Source organism: Fukomys damarensis, unplaced genomic scaffold (genome assembly GCF_012274545.1).
Source record: "Fukomys damarensis isolate Sample0158 unplaced genomic scaffold, DMR_v1.0_HiC HiC_scaffold_22, whole genome shotgun sequence".
NCBI classification, from domain to species: domain Eukaryota; kingdom Metazoa; phylum Chordata; class Mammalia; order Rodentia; family Bathyergidae; genus Fukomys; species Fukomys damarensis.
Window position 1 is genome coordinate 25,532,921 of NW_022900934.1, and position 16,190 is coordinate 25,549,110.

General features: G+C 40.7%; 1 protein-coding gene and 1 pseudogene across 11 annotated transcripts in view; one reads left to right on the plus strand and one right to left on the minus strand.

Moving 5' to 3' along the window:
- The window catches only part of Efcab8 (EF-hand calcium binding domain 8), a 78,615-nt gene that overhangs the window by 2,757 nt on the left and 59,668 nt on the right, over nt 1-16,190 (minus strand). The window contains exon 23 of one of the 11 annotated variants that reach the window (XM_010628424.2): nt 503-696. The exons of 9 other annotated variants lie outside the window; for them this stretch is intronic. In XM_010628424.2, the coding sequence (XP_010626726.2) occupies nt 682-696 (15 nt within the window). In that variant the 3' untranslated portion in view covers nt 503-681. Of the gene's footprint in view, nt 1-502; nt 697-6,444; nt 7,350-16,190 lie in introns of those variants that run through there. One more of the 11 variants, XM_010628421.2, reaches the window with a different exon arrangement.
- LOC104865096 lies at nt 9,096-9,859 on the plus strand (annotated as a pseudogene).

Genomic DNA, 16,190 nt, shown 5'->3' on the forward strand with positions numbered 1-16,190 from the left:
TGTGTGTGTGTGTGTGTGTGTGTGTGTGTGTGTGTGTGTTTAAACTAGGGACTTTGTACAGGGCTTTGGACACTAGGCAAGCACTCTACTACTGAACCTCACCTCCAACCCTCAAAAAAATTTTTGAACAAACCAAAATTACTGGAGACTTGGTCAGAAATGAGGACAGAATGGGTGGAGAAGGAACAAGTAGCCAGCGGCCTGCTCGACACAAATATCTGCTCGGGACCTGGGCCTCAGGCGTGGGCCCAGCCCCTTTCACTAGAAGCCTGCAGCTGTATGGAAATGTCCTCTGCAGGGACCTCTGCCCCTTGGCGAATCCAAGTCTGACCAGGGGCAGGACCCTATCTAAATGCTTGGGGGTTTTACTACTCAGTCTGTGCCCTGAGCTGAGTAGAGTGGGACCGCAGGCTGCCCGCAGGTCCCAGTCCTCAGGCACTCCAAGGGCCCTCCCTAACCCTGCCCGCATTCCCCCACCCAGGGAGAGGCTTCCTGGGGGCTGGCAAGGCTCACAGCCCCCTCTGCTCTGGCCAGAGATCACCAAGTGGGCTGTGGTAACTCACTGCAGCTCCAGGCGGGAGCCGCTGAGCACGGCGTCTGTGGAATCAGCCCTCTAGTCTAGGCTTTCATTTAGTTCTTGACCACCGTCCATCGGAGCACTCTGGATCCTTTTCCAAACACTCAGGCCAAAGGTCCCTGTGATTTGACCAAATCTTGCTCAGAACAAGAACTGGCATATGCCCACCTCTGAAGCCACTGTCCCCTGCCCTGTAACCCTTGAGAGTCAGCCAGTGACCCCTTATCTCCACCCAAACATTCACCCAAATAATCAGTGCCCGGCACTGTGTTCGGTGCCAGGCTGTATGCTAGGTACTGAACAAATACCTGAATAAACCAGTCACTAGCCCTAGAACATACTTGGAGCTCGGGCCCAACGCACTCTGCCCCACAAGCGGGTTGGGTTAGGAAGGGTCCTATGGCACTGATCAGTTCTCCTCCATGGGCTTCAAGCAGCTGTATATAAAGTGACCAGGCATCAATCAATAGGACTCTTGGGGTGAAGGTAAGGAGAGCTGGGGCTGGAGTGAAAAGCAGGCAGTGAGACAGTGCAGTGGGAGTCCTGTCTCTGGGCAGTGTGTGGTGAGTAGAAAACCATTCTCCTGATACAGAATTTTAAGAATTAAGAAAAATAAGAGGGCCAGGGATTTAGCTCAGTGGTTCTGCCACCAGCCTTGCAAGCTCAAGGTCCCGCGTTCGATCCCTGGTACCAAAAACAAATAAATAAGACATTTGTTACAAAGTGATTTTAAAGAAATCATTGGAGAATTATAGAAGCAAGGAAAACCAGAGGAAATAAAATTAAGGGAAGAGTCTTTCTAAGAACTGAGACGAAGAGCTGCTCTCCTCTCTGGGGGAGCATCCTGGACTGGGCACGGGCTGAGGAAGGAGGAGGCTTGGCTTAGAAAGAGGGAAGCTCAGAGGTGAGAGGAACCCGCAGAGCTTCTGACAGCCACTGTGGCCAGCATGAGATCTGAATCTAATGGGGTCCTAAACGTACTGACTGTCCCACAGGATGTGCTGAGCACAGGAGCTGGACTTGTGAAGCAGGCCTAAAAGGAGATCATTCAGAGACACAGTCCCTCCAAAAGAAGAAGCCTACAACAGACCCAACAAAGTTCACCCTTGAGACAACTAAAGACAGAAGAAACTAAAGAAAATGTTCTAATGAAAAGCAGAACAATGCAGGGGGAAGGAACGAAGGAACAAGCAAAAAAATAGAAAAAAAAAACCCAAAGTTTTCATAAATAAGGAGGGGGAAGAAGGGTTGCAGGGAGGAAAGGGGAATGGGGGAAAAGAAGAATAAACAAGACATATCGTGTATACAAATCCCCTATAATGAATGTTACCAATGTGTTTATCTAAAATGTAAAAATAAAAAGTTTAAATTAAAAAAAAGAACTACCTAGCTACAATCTAGCTCCATTAATAGGCTGGGCTAAGGTGATCAGCTCTAATCAGAAGAAAAACAAATATTCTGGGGGAAAATAATATCAACATCAGTCTCTATAGTTCATTTATACAAAGTCCCAAAAAATACTGTTTTGTTTACACATATGATGTGTGAAAAGACAGGAAAATGTAACCAATAACCAAAAGAATAAACCAACATTAGAAATAGACCCTTTGGGTGATTCAGGCACTGGAGTTAGCAGACAAAAACAATTATTATAAATAGTGTGAAATAAAAATATGAAGAAAATGGGCAGGAAGGAGAATTTCAATAGAAAGTTGAAATCTATGGAAAAGAATCAACTGGCTATTCTAAAACTAAAAATGCAATGAAAAGCTCATTCAACAGATTTAATACCAGGCTGCATGCATAAGAAGACAGAAATCATGAACCAAAAGCAGGTCAGTAGAAAATATACAGTCTAGTCTAGAAGCCAGGCATGGTGGTGTGCACCTGTAATCTCAGCTACTTGGGAGGCTGAGGCAGAAAGATCACAAGTACAAGACCAGCCTGGACAACATAAAGAGACCCTGCCTCAGAATTTTTTAAATATTTAAAAAGTAAAAGATAAAAGAAAATATCCAGTCTGGAATGCAGAGATTGGAAAAACGCTGAGAACAGAGCACAAGAGACATATGGGTTTATCTTACATATAGCTAGGGTCCTACAATGAAAAAAGAAAGAGAATAGAGAAGAAGTAACACTGAAGAGAAAATGTCTCAGGATTCTCAAAACGGATGAAAGGCACCAACCCACAGATTTTTTAAAAAGTTAGTGTACTCCTGCTAACATAAATCCAAAAAAAAAAAAAAAAACTATACTTGGGCATATCATAGTCAAACTGCTGAAAGTCAAAAGAAACCAGGAAAAAAAGAGAGAAGCAACATACAACTGATTTTTCAACAGAACATATGTGTCATGGCTTATATCTAGATATCCCCTCAAGACCCCGTGCAGGCATAAATGGGGTTTCTAGAGGGAGCTGGAGCTAGGATGTGTGGTACTGGGATTAAGGATGTGATACTGGGAGGGAAGGTGCCCTGCCCTGGGTTGAGTACTACCTGCCCTAGGGGCGGGCAGCCTGGATGGAATGCAGGGGACAGAAAGAGGGGCGGCTGCTGCTGCTGCTGCTGCTGCTGCTGCTCCTTTGCTACTTCGCTGCTTCGCTGCTTTCTGCCTGCTGTGGACTGCTCCTCCTCTGTGACACTCCTCTGCCACACGCCGCCCTTCCTTGGAGTCAGCCAACTATGAACTAAAACCTCTACAAACTGCGAGCGACAATAAACCTTTCCTCCAACTTTGGATGTTGGGTGTTTTGTATCAGAAACGAGAAAATTAAGACACTATGGAAGCCAAAAGTTAACTGAATAAACTTTTTGTTAAGTATTGAAAGTATTTGTTAAGTATTGTTAAATATTGAAAGGAAAAAAGCTGCCAACTGTGAATTTAATACTGAGAGCTTTTTTAAGCCTTAAAACTTTTTTTTTTTTGGTACCAGGGATCATACTCAGGACCTTGACCTTGTGAGGCAGGCACAGTGCCACTGAGCTACATTGCCAGCCCAAGCCTTAAAATTTTAAAACAAAGATCTTTTGAGAAGAAAGCTTAGAGAATTTATCAGTGATAACGCTATAAGAAATAAAGTTATTTAAGCTGAAGGAAAGTGATTACAGACAGGATCCTAGAACAGAGAGCCAGAAGTGTCAGGTAAGTGAGTAAATATGAGAGGAAATTGATTAAGGCAACATTAGAACATGCGTTACAAGAAGATATATTATGATGAAAAAATATCTTGTGTTCATTGTTTGGAAGATATAATACTGTTAAAATATCCATACTACCCAAAGCGATCTATAAACGCAACTCAACCCCTATCAAAATCCCAAAGTTGGGCTGGGGATTTAGCTCAGTGGTGCCACTGCCTGCCTGGCAAGTACAAAGTCCTGAGTTTGACCCCAGTACCAAAAAAGAGAAAAAAAGCCAGGAGTGGTGGCACACGCCTGTAATCCCAGCATGTGGGAGGCTGAGGCAGGAGGATCAATGTAAGTTCAAGACCAGCCTGGGCTGCACAGTGAGTTCCAGAGCAGTCTGAACTACATAGTGAGACCCTGTCTCAAAAACAAAAAAAACAACAAAAAAAAGTAATCACAAAATCCCATATCATTTTTTGCAGAAATAGAGAAAAATCCTAAAATTCCTATGGAACTACAAAGAGACCCTGAATTGCCAAAACAATCTTGAGAAAAAATAAAACTGGAAACACACATTTTCTGACTTCAAAATATGCTATATAAGGTTCAGCTCTTTTTTTTTTTCTTTTTCTTTTTTTTTTTTATATTGGAGATCAAACTCAGGACATTGCTCTTGCAAAACAGGTGAGTTACAAATGAGATCCCCGGCTCAAAATATATTATAAAACTATAGTAATCAAACAGTCTGGTACTGGCATAAATATAGATACATAAATCAATAAGACAGAATAGAAATTCAAAAATATCACTGGCAAAAGCAAAAAATAAAACACTGGAAATTGAAAAATTCTTGCAAAGCAAAGGAGATAACTGATCTTTGAGAAGGGTGCCAAGACTATGCAATAGGGAAAAAAAATCTAACTCTCAAACAAAAAAATGTGAAGAATTTAGTATCTACACGCAAAAGAAACAAAATGGACTCCTACACTAACTACACATAAAATCAACTCAAAATGTATTAAAATTTTAAACATAAAATCTAGAACTATAAAACTCCTAGATGAACACAAAGAAAAATCTTCCTGACACTGGTCTTGGCACAGATGATATAACACCAAAAGCACCAAAAAAAAAAAAAAAAAAGCAAAATCAGACAAGTGGGACTGTAGCAAACTAAAAGCTTCTAAGTAGCAAAGGAAATAACCAGGAAAAAAAGACAATCTATGGAGAGAGAAGACACATTCTGAAAATATGTACCATATATCTAACAAGGGGTTAATAGCCAAAATATGAAATAACTCCTACAACCCAACAGCCAAAAAATATGATTTTAAAATAAGCAGAGGATTTGGATAGACATTTCTCCAAAGAAGACATGCAAATGGCCAATAGTTTTATGAAATGATGCTCAACATCAATAATCATCAGGGAAATATAAAATAAAAACCAAAAAGAGGTATTACCTTGCACCTATTAGAACGTCTAAGAGAAATCAAAAACCTTGTGGGAATGTAAAATTGGGCAGCTACCATGGAAAACAGTATGGTAATTTCTCAAAAAAATAAAAAATACAACTACCATATGATCCAGCAATTCTCTTCTGTTTATCAAAAAAATCAATAAAAATAAAAACAGGTTGTGAAGAAAAACTCCTGGGTTTTGTTGCAGCATTATTTACAATAGCCAAGCGATAGATGGAAACAACTAAGTGTCCACTGAAAAATGAACAGATAAGAGAACATGGCATCTGCATCCTCTAGAGTATTATTTACCTTAAAAAGAAAGAAGTCCTGTTATATGCTACAACATAGATGAACCTTGAGAATTAGGCTAAATTTTAAAAGCTAGTCCCAGAAGGACAAATACTGTATAATTTCACTTATATAAGGTAACTAAAACAGTCAAATTCATAGAAACAGAAGGTAGAATAGTGGTTGCCAGGTGCTGCAGAGGGGTGAAATGAGGAGTTATTGTTCAGGTACAGTATCAGTCATGCAGGATGAAAAAGTTCTAGAGATCAACTCACTGCATAACTGTGTATGGTTCACCATAAGAGACCCTTAAAATTTTCCTAAGAGAGTAAGACAATTTTATTGGGGGAATGCTATAATAAAACAATGCAAAAAACTGATGAGACTAATAACATGGGATCATCTTATAATCAAGAACTTCTAGGGACAGGGATTTAGCTCAGTGATGCTGCCGCCTGCCTCGCAAGTGCAAGGTCCTGAGTTCAATCCCCCATATCAAAAAAACAAAACAAAACAAAATTAAGAACTTCTGTTCATCAAAAGATATGACTGACAATAAGAAGCAGACCAGAAAAGTAGGAGACATCTATATAATGTATAACTGTTGAAATACTCATACCCATAGAGTATTAACTACAATAATTAAAATAAGATCATTCAACAGAAAAAATGTCTGAACAAGAACTTAACAAAAAATATATAGTCAAGTGATCCATAAATACAAAAATACTCAGAATCCATATCAAAATACTCAGCATCCATATCTTCATGGTAATTCAAATTAAAGTCACAATGGGATGCCATTACATGCACAAAAGATGGCTTCGACAATATCCAGTATTGGCAAAATTACAGGATAATGAGAGTTCTTACATCTGGCTGATTAAATAATGCAAACTGGTATTCATTTTGACAGATCATTTGGTAACATCAATTAAGGCTTTATACATCCTGTGGTTTGTGAATACCCAGTAGAAATGTATGTATTTATTCATCTATATATATATATACATATAAGAATATTCATAACAGCATTATTTTTCAGTATTCAAAACAGCTGGAAACAATCGCCATGCCCACTAACAACAGTACAGATAATGACATTCATTCAACAAAAATGAATGAGCTACTACACTCAATACATGGATGAATTTCACAAGCATAATAAATGATGTGAGAAAGAAAACTGGCACAAGGAGAACCTATCAAATGACTTCATTTATACAAGGTTCAAAACTATACCTTCTTGATCTATGAATACAGAAATCAGGATGGCAGTTACTCCTGCAGAAATATTTACAGTGACAGTCAGGGGAGGGGATAAGGGGAGCCCCTAGAATGATTTTTGTTTCTTGACATGGATGGTGGCTCTGTGGATATACATGTATACTTTCTGAAAATTCACAAAGTTGAACCCTTTTGGCTTGTGTGCTTTTATGTATGATAAAGCACTAACATTTATTTTTAAAGAGAGAAAGGAACAACTAATCAGGTATACTATTTTCAAAAATTCAAAGGCAAATAATGTTGGAAGGGTGGATAAATGTGTAGATCAATGGCTAATAGATACTGAACTGAATGCTGAATGGAGGAATGGAGGATTCACACCCTGTAATAGCATCTGAGCAAAGGCATTTTCTGTGGGCAGGTTCATGCCAGCTTGTGTTCCATCAGAGACAGGTAGAAGAAAGCCTAGGGGTTGGGGAATTCCTCAGCGGGACCCATACCAATGGCATCACCAGAGAGTTTCCAAGCCTTGACGTCCCAGTCCTGGCCAGCACTGATAATCAGCTGCAAGCTCTCCACATATAGGATATCTGCCACACTCTCCAGATGGCCTTTCCAGGTAATCAGAAGCTTGGGGGGAACCAGGGAAATGGTCTGGCCTTTCACAACCTATAGGGGACAATAAAAGGGAGCTACTTATACCAAGACCAGATAGGCTCTTCAGCAAGCACCCAGGAATGGAGGCAGCAGAGCCCAGAGGAAGGCTGTGGGACATGGGCCGGCCTTTCAGTTGTGGACATTTCCCATACTAGCTTCCTAGGAATCTTTAGTAGATCTAGCACTTCTCTGGGCTCACTGGCCCCTTTAGTAAAACCATAAAAAGTATTTTTATATGTCTATATTGTTTACCAAGGGCCTCTATACAGATTATCCCCTTTGAACTTTACAACCTTATGAAATGTGTAGGATCCTCACTGTCTTACAGAGGAGGGAAATAAATCAGAGATGTTCAGTAATCACCAAAAGGCCAGACAGCTAGAAAGGATGGGGCCAGGACAAGAGCCCAGGTCTTCTAGTTGGGCACTGGGAGAACAGGGTGAGCAAGGGGTGATAGATCACATTATACTATGAAAGAATGAAAATCTACTTTAATTAGAAAATGAGTGAAAATCACCAGGACTATTGTGAAATACAACAAGATTAAGGAAGGGGTACTTATTCTACTACAGTAAAATATAGTATTGCAAAAGAATACAAACCTTAAACAGAACAATTAGAGAACTCAAACCAATCCAAGTATACGTAACACTTTCATACATAAGAGTGGTGACAGAAAGCATGAATCAATTAAACAGTACTGGGATACCTGTTGAGCTATCATGAGAAAACCAAAGTACTATCTTATATCTTAAATACCAAAAGGGCCAGGCATAGTGGTACACACCTGTAATCCCTGCTGAGACAGGAGGATCACCGTGAGTCTGAGGGCACCCTGGGCTATATAGTGAGTTCAAGGGCACTTGTTACTTGTGTGGAGTGGGGTCTCATTAGGGTTAGTTGGTTGGTTGGTTGGTACCAGGGATTGAACTCAGGACTTTTCTCTTTCAAAGCAGGCAGTGGCACCACTGAGCTAAATCCCCGCCTCCTCATTAGGGTTTTGATATGCATTTCTATGATAGCGCACAATGTTCAACATTGTTTCACATACTTCAGCCCATTTGTACATCTTTGAGGAAATGTCTTTTTTAGGTATTTTGCCTTTCTTTCTTCTTTCTTTCTCTCTTTTTTATTGGTACCAGGGATCTAACTCGGACCTTGAGTTTGCAAGGCAGACAGTGGAACCACCAAGCTAAATCCCCGGCCCTTTTTGCCTTTACTTTAATTGGGTTATTTATTGCTTTTATTACATTATGAGCACTCTTCATATATTCTAGTACTGGTCCCTTATCAAACATACAATTTCCACTGATCTATCTGTCTTTACTTATGCTAGAATCAGTCTTGCTTACTGTAGTTTTATATTAAGTTTTGAAATTTATAAAAGTAAGGAAGAATGATGGGGTGTGCTCCAGCGGGACCCACACCAATGGCATCACCAGATTTTCCAGGCCTTGACATTACAAGGCTGTACTGTACTGGACAATACAATCCCAACATATTTAAAATATATCATATTAGCCAGGCATGGTGGCACATGCCTATAATCCCAGCACTTGGGAGGCTGAGGCAGGAGGATCGCTGTGAGTTTGAGACTAGCCTGGGCTACACAGTGAGTTCCAGGTCAGTCTCAACTACATAGTGAGACCCTGTCTCAAAAAACCAAACAATAAAATAAATAAAATATATCATATTAAAATGAAGGACAGGCTGCGCCGCAGCCATGTGGGCACCGGCGTAGCACAGCGCGGGGTAGCTATGGTGGAGCTGCAGCAGCTCCAGGTACAAGAGGCGGTGGACTCCATGGTGAAGAGTGTGGAGAGAGAACATTCGGAAGGTGCAGGGCCTCATGTTCTGGTGCAGTGCCAACTGCTGTGAGGACAGCCAGGTGTCCATGCAGCAGGTGCACCAGTGCATCGAGCACTGCCATGCACCGCTAGCTCAGGCCCAGGCCTTGGTGACCAATGAACTGGAAAAGTTCCAGGACCACCTAGCCCGGTGCACGATGCATTGCAACGACAAAGCCAAAGATTTGATGGATGCAGGGAATAAGGAGCTTCAGGTAAAATAGCAGCTGGATAGTTGTGTGGCCACGCGTGTAGGCGACCACATGAACCTCATTCCAACTATGACCAAGAGGATGAAGGAGTCACTCTCATCCATTGGGAAATAAAAGTCTTTGCCAGTGGCCATCGGGGTTTAGGGCAGGAAGCAAAACTTATGAATGAAGAAACTAAGGATGACAGCAAGTTTAAGACATTTCACTTGCCTCTGGACCCTGATTCCTCTGTTTGGATACTAGAAAGTAAAATGGAAAAAAAAAAATGGTGCTAAAGTTTGGGTCAAAGATAGAACAAAAGAGTGCTTTAGAGCCTAAATTTCATGTGTTAAGATTTTATCCTGGCAGTAGAGATCTCAGTTGTACCAACTGAGAACCCTCCAAAGTACCAGCGTCATCTTAATATACAGATATTGGCAGGCTGGCAGGTTCCTCTGAGCTGCCTATGACCTGATGGATTGCAGAAGTGGTGTCTCTGTAGCTAATTTCCTATTTGCCAGAAATATCACCACACTATTTTGTACTAAGCCATAAAACAAAATTCAGATAACTAATTCACACTCCTGCAATCCCAGCATTTGGGAGGCTGAGGCATGAGGATTTCCATGAGTTTGAGGCCAGCCTGAGCTAAATAGTGAGTTCAAGATAAACCCAGACTACACAGCAAGACCCTGTCTCAAAAGAGTTGTGGGGATGGGGCCCATACCTTCATTTTGCTTGGTTGTTTTTATATGAAAGGGCATGAAGTGGATTTAAGATATGGAGTTGAGACAGTAGCTAAGAACTGTGAAAGGCTCCTTGTGTATGTCCTCTTCTAACTATCAAGATATGGATTTGCATGTCTTGATATTCTTACACTGTGTCTTTCAATCTGGAAATGATTGCCAAAAACAACAGTCAGTGTCACACACTATATGGAAAAGTATTCCTTCACTGGCTGATAGGTCCTTGTGCTTTTTGTGGCAGTTAACAGGACAATCTTGCAGTGACATTTTTCCCTTGAAGGGTAAAGACTTTTGACTCTGATAAACTAAAATAGGAACTGTTGGTTAGTTAAGACAGTTGGGAAGTACTGAAGAAAGTGGCTTTTATAGAACAGGATGGAATAAAAGCCTAAACCCAGCACTGTTTTTGTACCCTCCTAAATTACAGCGCCTTATTGAGATAATCTCCTGGCAACAGGAAGGTCAGAAAGTAAGCAATCTGAGCTGTGACTCCTTTACCAAATACCATTTTTGCCTGGGGCCTTTACAACATAGTGTTCCTGCCCCAGCAGGGCACCTTATCTTTTGGTTAAGGGATGTGTTGTCTTTTTACCAATTTATTACTTGAAATGAATGATAATATAACCTGTCTGCTATGTCGAGCCTGTGATATATTTTCTTAGTGGTTTGGTCTCACAATAAAAAAGTTTCATTGTCTCCTCAAAAAATAAAAATACAATAAAATGAAGGACAGGCTGGGCAGGATGGTGCACACCTGAAATCCTAGTACTCATGAGGCTGAAACAAGGGGATCGCCATGAGTTCAAGGGCAGCCTGTGTTACAGTGAAAGACTGTCTCAAAAAAAAATATAATAAAAATAATAATAAAAAACAAAACTAAGGACAGATGGTTAGGAATACAAGTTCTGGAGTTAAATAAACTCCTGGTCCAACACAGGCAGTTACGGGAGCTTAAGTCACTGTAGCTCTGTGTCATCTTCATCTGAAAAAAAAAAAAATCACATCTCCTTCACAGAGCTGTTTTGGAGCCTCAGTGAGAGCACACACAATGTTCAACACAGTCTCTTAACCACAGTAAGCGGTAAATAAATGCCTTTGTTAAAATAACTGTAATAGTATTATAAGTTCCTCAGGTACTGAATGCAGGTGTTTTAGTAATGCTCCCACTGCTGGGACAAAATATCCAATACCCACAACTTAGAGAGATTCATTTTGGCTCACAATTCCAATGGGCTAAGTCCAAAGTTGACTGGCTTCAAGGCAGAAGTGGCATGAAGAACCTGGAAAAGGACAACTGCTCATCCCTATGGCAGCCAGGAAGCAAAGAGGGAAAGGAGGAGCTAGGGACAAGATATACCCTTCCAAGTCACACTTCAGTCACCTACCTCTTCGACCAGGCCTCACTTCCAAATACATGAGACTGTGGGGGGTGTTTTAGATCTAAACCATAACATCCTACCTTTGGCCCCCAAAAGGTTCGTGTTCATCTTACTATGTAACATGCATTTAGTCCGACTCTTAACCATATCAGTATTACTAAAAAATCCAAAGCCCAAGTCTCCTTTGAGACTCAATTCAAACTCTTAGCTGTGAGTCCATGTAAAAATTAACAATAAAGCTAGTACTTCTAATATATAATGACACCAGATAAATATTTCTACTCCAAAAGGGAAGAGTAGGAAAGCAGGAATCAGACCAAATGAAAAGCAAACCCCATTAAAGCAAACATGAAATCCTATAGCTTCATACTCAGCACCCTGGGCAGGTTGTGGTGAGATGATATGAACTTCAAAGACCTTGGACATCCCTACCCCTGTGGCCTTGCTGGTTGCAGCCAGCATAGCTTCTCTCCTGGGCTGGCTCCACTCACTGCCTGTGGTTTTCTTCAGCAGACATTTCCCATTCCTGGAATCTCCAACTCCCTGAGGTCTCCAGTGTATCTTTGGCTTAACGCTCATTGCTTTAAACATTACTCTCTCAGAGCTCCTGGCAGGAACTGTGGCCCTGTCACACATTTTTGTCTAACCTCCTAGCTTTCTTTTGAAATCTGGGTGGAAGCCTCTGTAACCTAATAACTCTTGCATTCTACATGCCTAAAAAGCCAGCACAAGGTCTGCTGTCAGCTCAACCAGTAACCCAACCCCCTTGGAACATGGCTGCAGCATCCTGTGAGGGCCTAGATGGCTAAACTAAGGAAATATTTCTCTAGGTGGCCATGAATGAGCAGGGTGCCCTGGGCCTCTCTTCTCAAAGCAAAATATTTCAAAGTTATTTATTCTTTTATACCATTGAACTTGTGATGAGGGGGTTTGGTCATTTTCTGAGATGCCCTCAAAGTATCTTTTTTTCTGCCTTGATGTAAAGTAGTTGGCGTATCTTTTCAGCAACCATACTCTCCTTGGCCCCAGCATTTTAGGCCCTTCCTTTCTGGCCAAGCAGCAAAATCTTCACATCTTTTGCCTCTCCATTTTGCTTCTGAATCTCACTGTAGATCTGGGTAAAAGCAGCCAGCAACATTCATGCACACCTAAACACTCAATTGCCTTGAAATTTCCTCCATCACATTAGTCAGCAACCTTTGAATATGGTCTCACACAAAATCTTCGGACACAGGGGGAAAAAAACACAGACAAATTCTTTGCCAGAATGAAATATACATGTCCTCTTGTCCAGTTTCAAGTGCAGGACTATTCTCAGCTAAAACTGCATAAGACTGGCCTTCACTGTCCACATTCCTACCAGCATTCTGGTTTTCTGAGATCCAACCCAAACTGCAAGTCAAGCTCTGCTTGTAGCATTCTAAGGCTCCTTTAACTTGCATCTTCAAATTTTTCCAAACTCTTCCCAAAAATCACTTGCAAAGGCTTCTGCACCACTTAGCCAGATATAATCACAGCAACAATCCTACTCTTGGTACCAGTTTTTCGTATGAGTCAATTTCCTGTTACTTAAACAAAGTACCCAACACCCACAACTTAAAGGAGGCTCACAGTGCCAGTGGGTTCAATCCAAAATCAGCTGGCTCCGAGGCAAAAATGACATGGTGAAAGGGCCTAATACAGGACTGTTTACAACACAGTAGCCAGAGGGCAGACAGTGAGAGAGACCAGGGATAGGAATATATCCTCAGGTCATGCTTCCCATTGATCTGCCTCCTACAACCAGGCCCCACTTGTGGACATGTGAAACTTTGGAAAATATTTTAGAATATATTTTAGATCTAAACCATAACAATGGTTGACCAATTCCCAACAGATCTGAATATAGTGAAATTATTTTAGACTAAAATTATACTGAACTTATTTTTGCAGAAATCCAAAAGGTACCTAAGAGTGCAAAACGACTAACAAATGGCAAATTCAGAGAATGCTTTGACCTAGCAATCCCACTTTCAGGCATTTATTCTACAGATATGTTTTCCTATATGTGAAAAAACATTCTTATTCACTTGATATTGAAAATAACAAATTTCCCTTAAAAAGCAATTATATTAATAAGATAGCCTTACTATACACCTATAAAAAAATAATGTACTGATATTCAAAGGTCTCCCAGATATATGATGGAGTGAGAAAAACAAGATGAGCATGTATGATATGATACCACTATGTAAAAATAAGGGGAAATAATTTTATATATTTGTGTTTGCAAATCTTGGAGTGGTGGTGCACACCTATAATTCCAGCACTTGGAAAGCTAAGGCAGGAGGATCACCATGAGTTCAAGGACAGCCTGAACTACATAGGGAGACTATGTCTAAACAAAAAACAAAAAAATTGTCTTTTATAAATAAATACTGGAAGAATAACCCCAAATCAATAAAAATGTTTACTTCAAGAAACAAAATGGAGCCTGGGCCCCGATCCACCGTGGGAAGAAGAGCCACGCCTTCTCCTGCCCAGAGCCGCCATCACTCCAGCATCAGGAAGGTAGCCGCAGGCACCCCTGAACCCCCATAACTCCCCTTACCCACCCCTGCATGCACTCTCAGACCTCCTGATTGTGCCAGTCTTTGGACCCACTCTGCAGAGGCAGAGGTGTTCATCAAGGGTATATTTCTGAGTTCCCAACTTTGAACATGTTTAAAGAAAGGGCGTGGGAAACCTGTACTAGAATGGTGTGGAGGTCAACCGTTCAGAAGGTTGGGAAACTCAATCTGGGCCTTGCAGCCTGAGGTCAGTCTGTGCCATGGGGTTCAGCCATCAGCTAACTGAGATCAGGGGTCTTGAGTCCTAGCTCTGCCTGAGCCATTAAATGGTAAATATACTATATTGAAAACTTTGTTCACTGCAAACATGTTCTGGACTGCTTCTTGATTTCAATTTAATTCAAATGGTTTAAGGGTGATAGACTAGTGACTACCACAGGTGGTCAGTTTCCAAGTTGTTCTGATTGTATCAGTTGGGATAAAAGATTGTGGCTGATTTGATGAGCTGTTTTCTCTGATGTTATGAAGATGAAAATGTCTGTGGGTTGTTAGAGACCCAGAAGCTAGGGTGCAACTATATCAGGAAACTTTGGGTGATAACCCAGAGATTAAACCAAGAACAGCTGGACAACAAAAGTAAAAATGAGAAAACACTTAAGCAAGACACAAAGACAGACTTCCAGTTCACCAGTGGCAAACAGTAGGGCAAATGAGGATGAAAAGGCCAATAGTGAACCACCAGGACACTCAAAGCACAGAAAGTAACAAAACAGATCAATCAGGCTCTAGAAAAATTCAAAACAGAAATAATTTCCCAGATAACCACAGAGATGGTAAGCAAAATGAAAGTCATGATTCGAGACTCTAGAGCAGAAACTGACAAAAAAAATAGATGAGCTCAGGACTACAGTAGAAGCCATGAAGGCCCAGCATAAGAAAGAAATGGAAAAAATAAACACCCAACATAGGAAAGAAATGGAATCCATAAAACAGATTCAAACAGATATCCAGGAGATTAAACACTCCACTGAAAGTGTACACAACAGAATAAAAGAATGCGAAGATAGACTCTCAGATATAGAAGATAAGATTGCAGTCAGTGACCGTGAAAAGAGAGGTCTCTTAAAAACAGTAAGGGATCATGAGAAATCGATCCAACAACTCCTAGATGATGCAAAGAAGAATAACATAAGACTGATAGGAATCCACGGAGTAGCAGGAGAAAATACAAATGACTTAAAAAAGCTGTTCACAGAATTAATGACAGAAAACTTCCCAGAGGGGAAAATTTTGACATTCAGATAAGTGAGGCATATAGGACACCAATTAGCCACAATAAAAAAAAAATCTACATCTAGACATATAATAATCAAGATCCCAGAAACCCAACAGAAGAACAAAATACTACAAGCAGTAAGAGAAAAGAAACAAATCACATGCAAAGGAAAGCCTGTCAGAATCACAGCAGACTTTTCAACACAAACCATTAGGGCAAGGAGAGCCTGGAGTGAGATATTTCAAGTACTAAAAGAGAACAACCTCCAATCTAGACTGCAAAACTCTCTTTCAAAATGGATGGGGAAATAAGATACTTCCACGACAAAGAACACCTGAGAAACTACATGAATACCAAACCAGCACTACAAGGAATTCTAAACAAGATCCTAGAAAAAGACAATGAAGGCAACAACACCATGAGGCCCAATAGAGCAAATCAAATAGGCAAGGCAAGAAACTAAAAGGAGAAGGTGAAAAAGTAAAAAGAGTCAACAAAAGGCCAATAACATGACAATAATAAGTCAGTACATATCAGTTATACCCAGCAATGCCAATGGCCTCAACTCACCAATCAAGAGAAATAGACTGGCAAAATGGAATAGGAAGCAAATACGTTGTATACAATACGTTGTATACAAGAAACACACCTAGTGCAAAAAGAAGCCCATAGACTGAAAGTGAAAGGATGGAAAACAATTCTCCATGTGACAGGAACCCAGAAAAAAGCAGGGATAGCAATCTTATTTGCAGACAAAGCAAATTTCAAACCAAAACTGATTCTAGTATTACTGATGTAGGACAGTACTGTATCATACCTCTGTGAATGTAAAATATCTTGTACCTGCTTTATGATACGTAGTAGT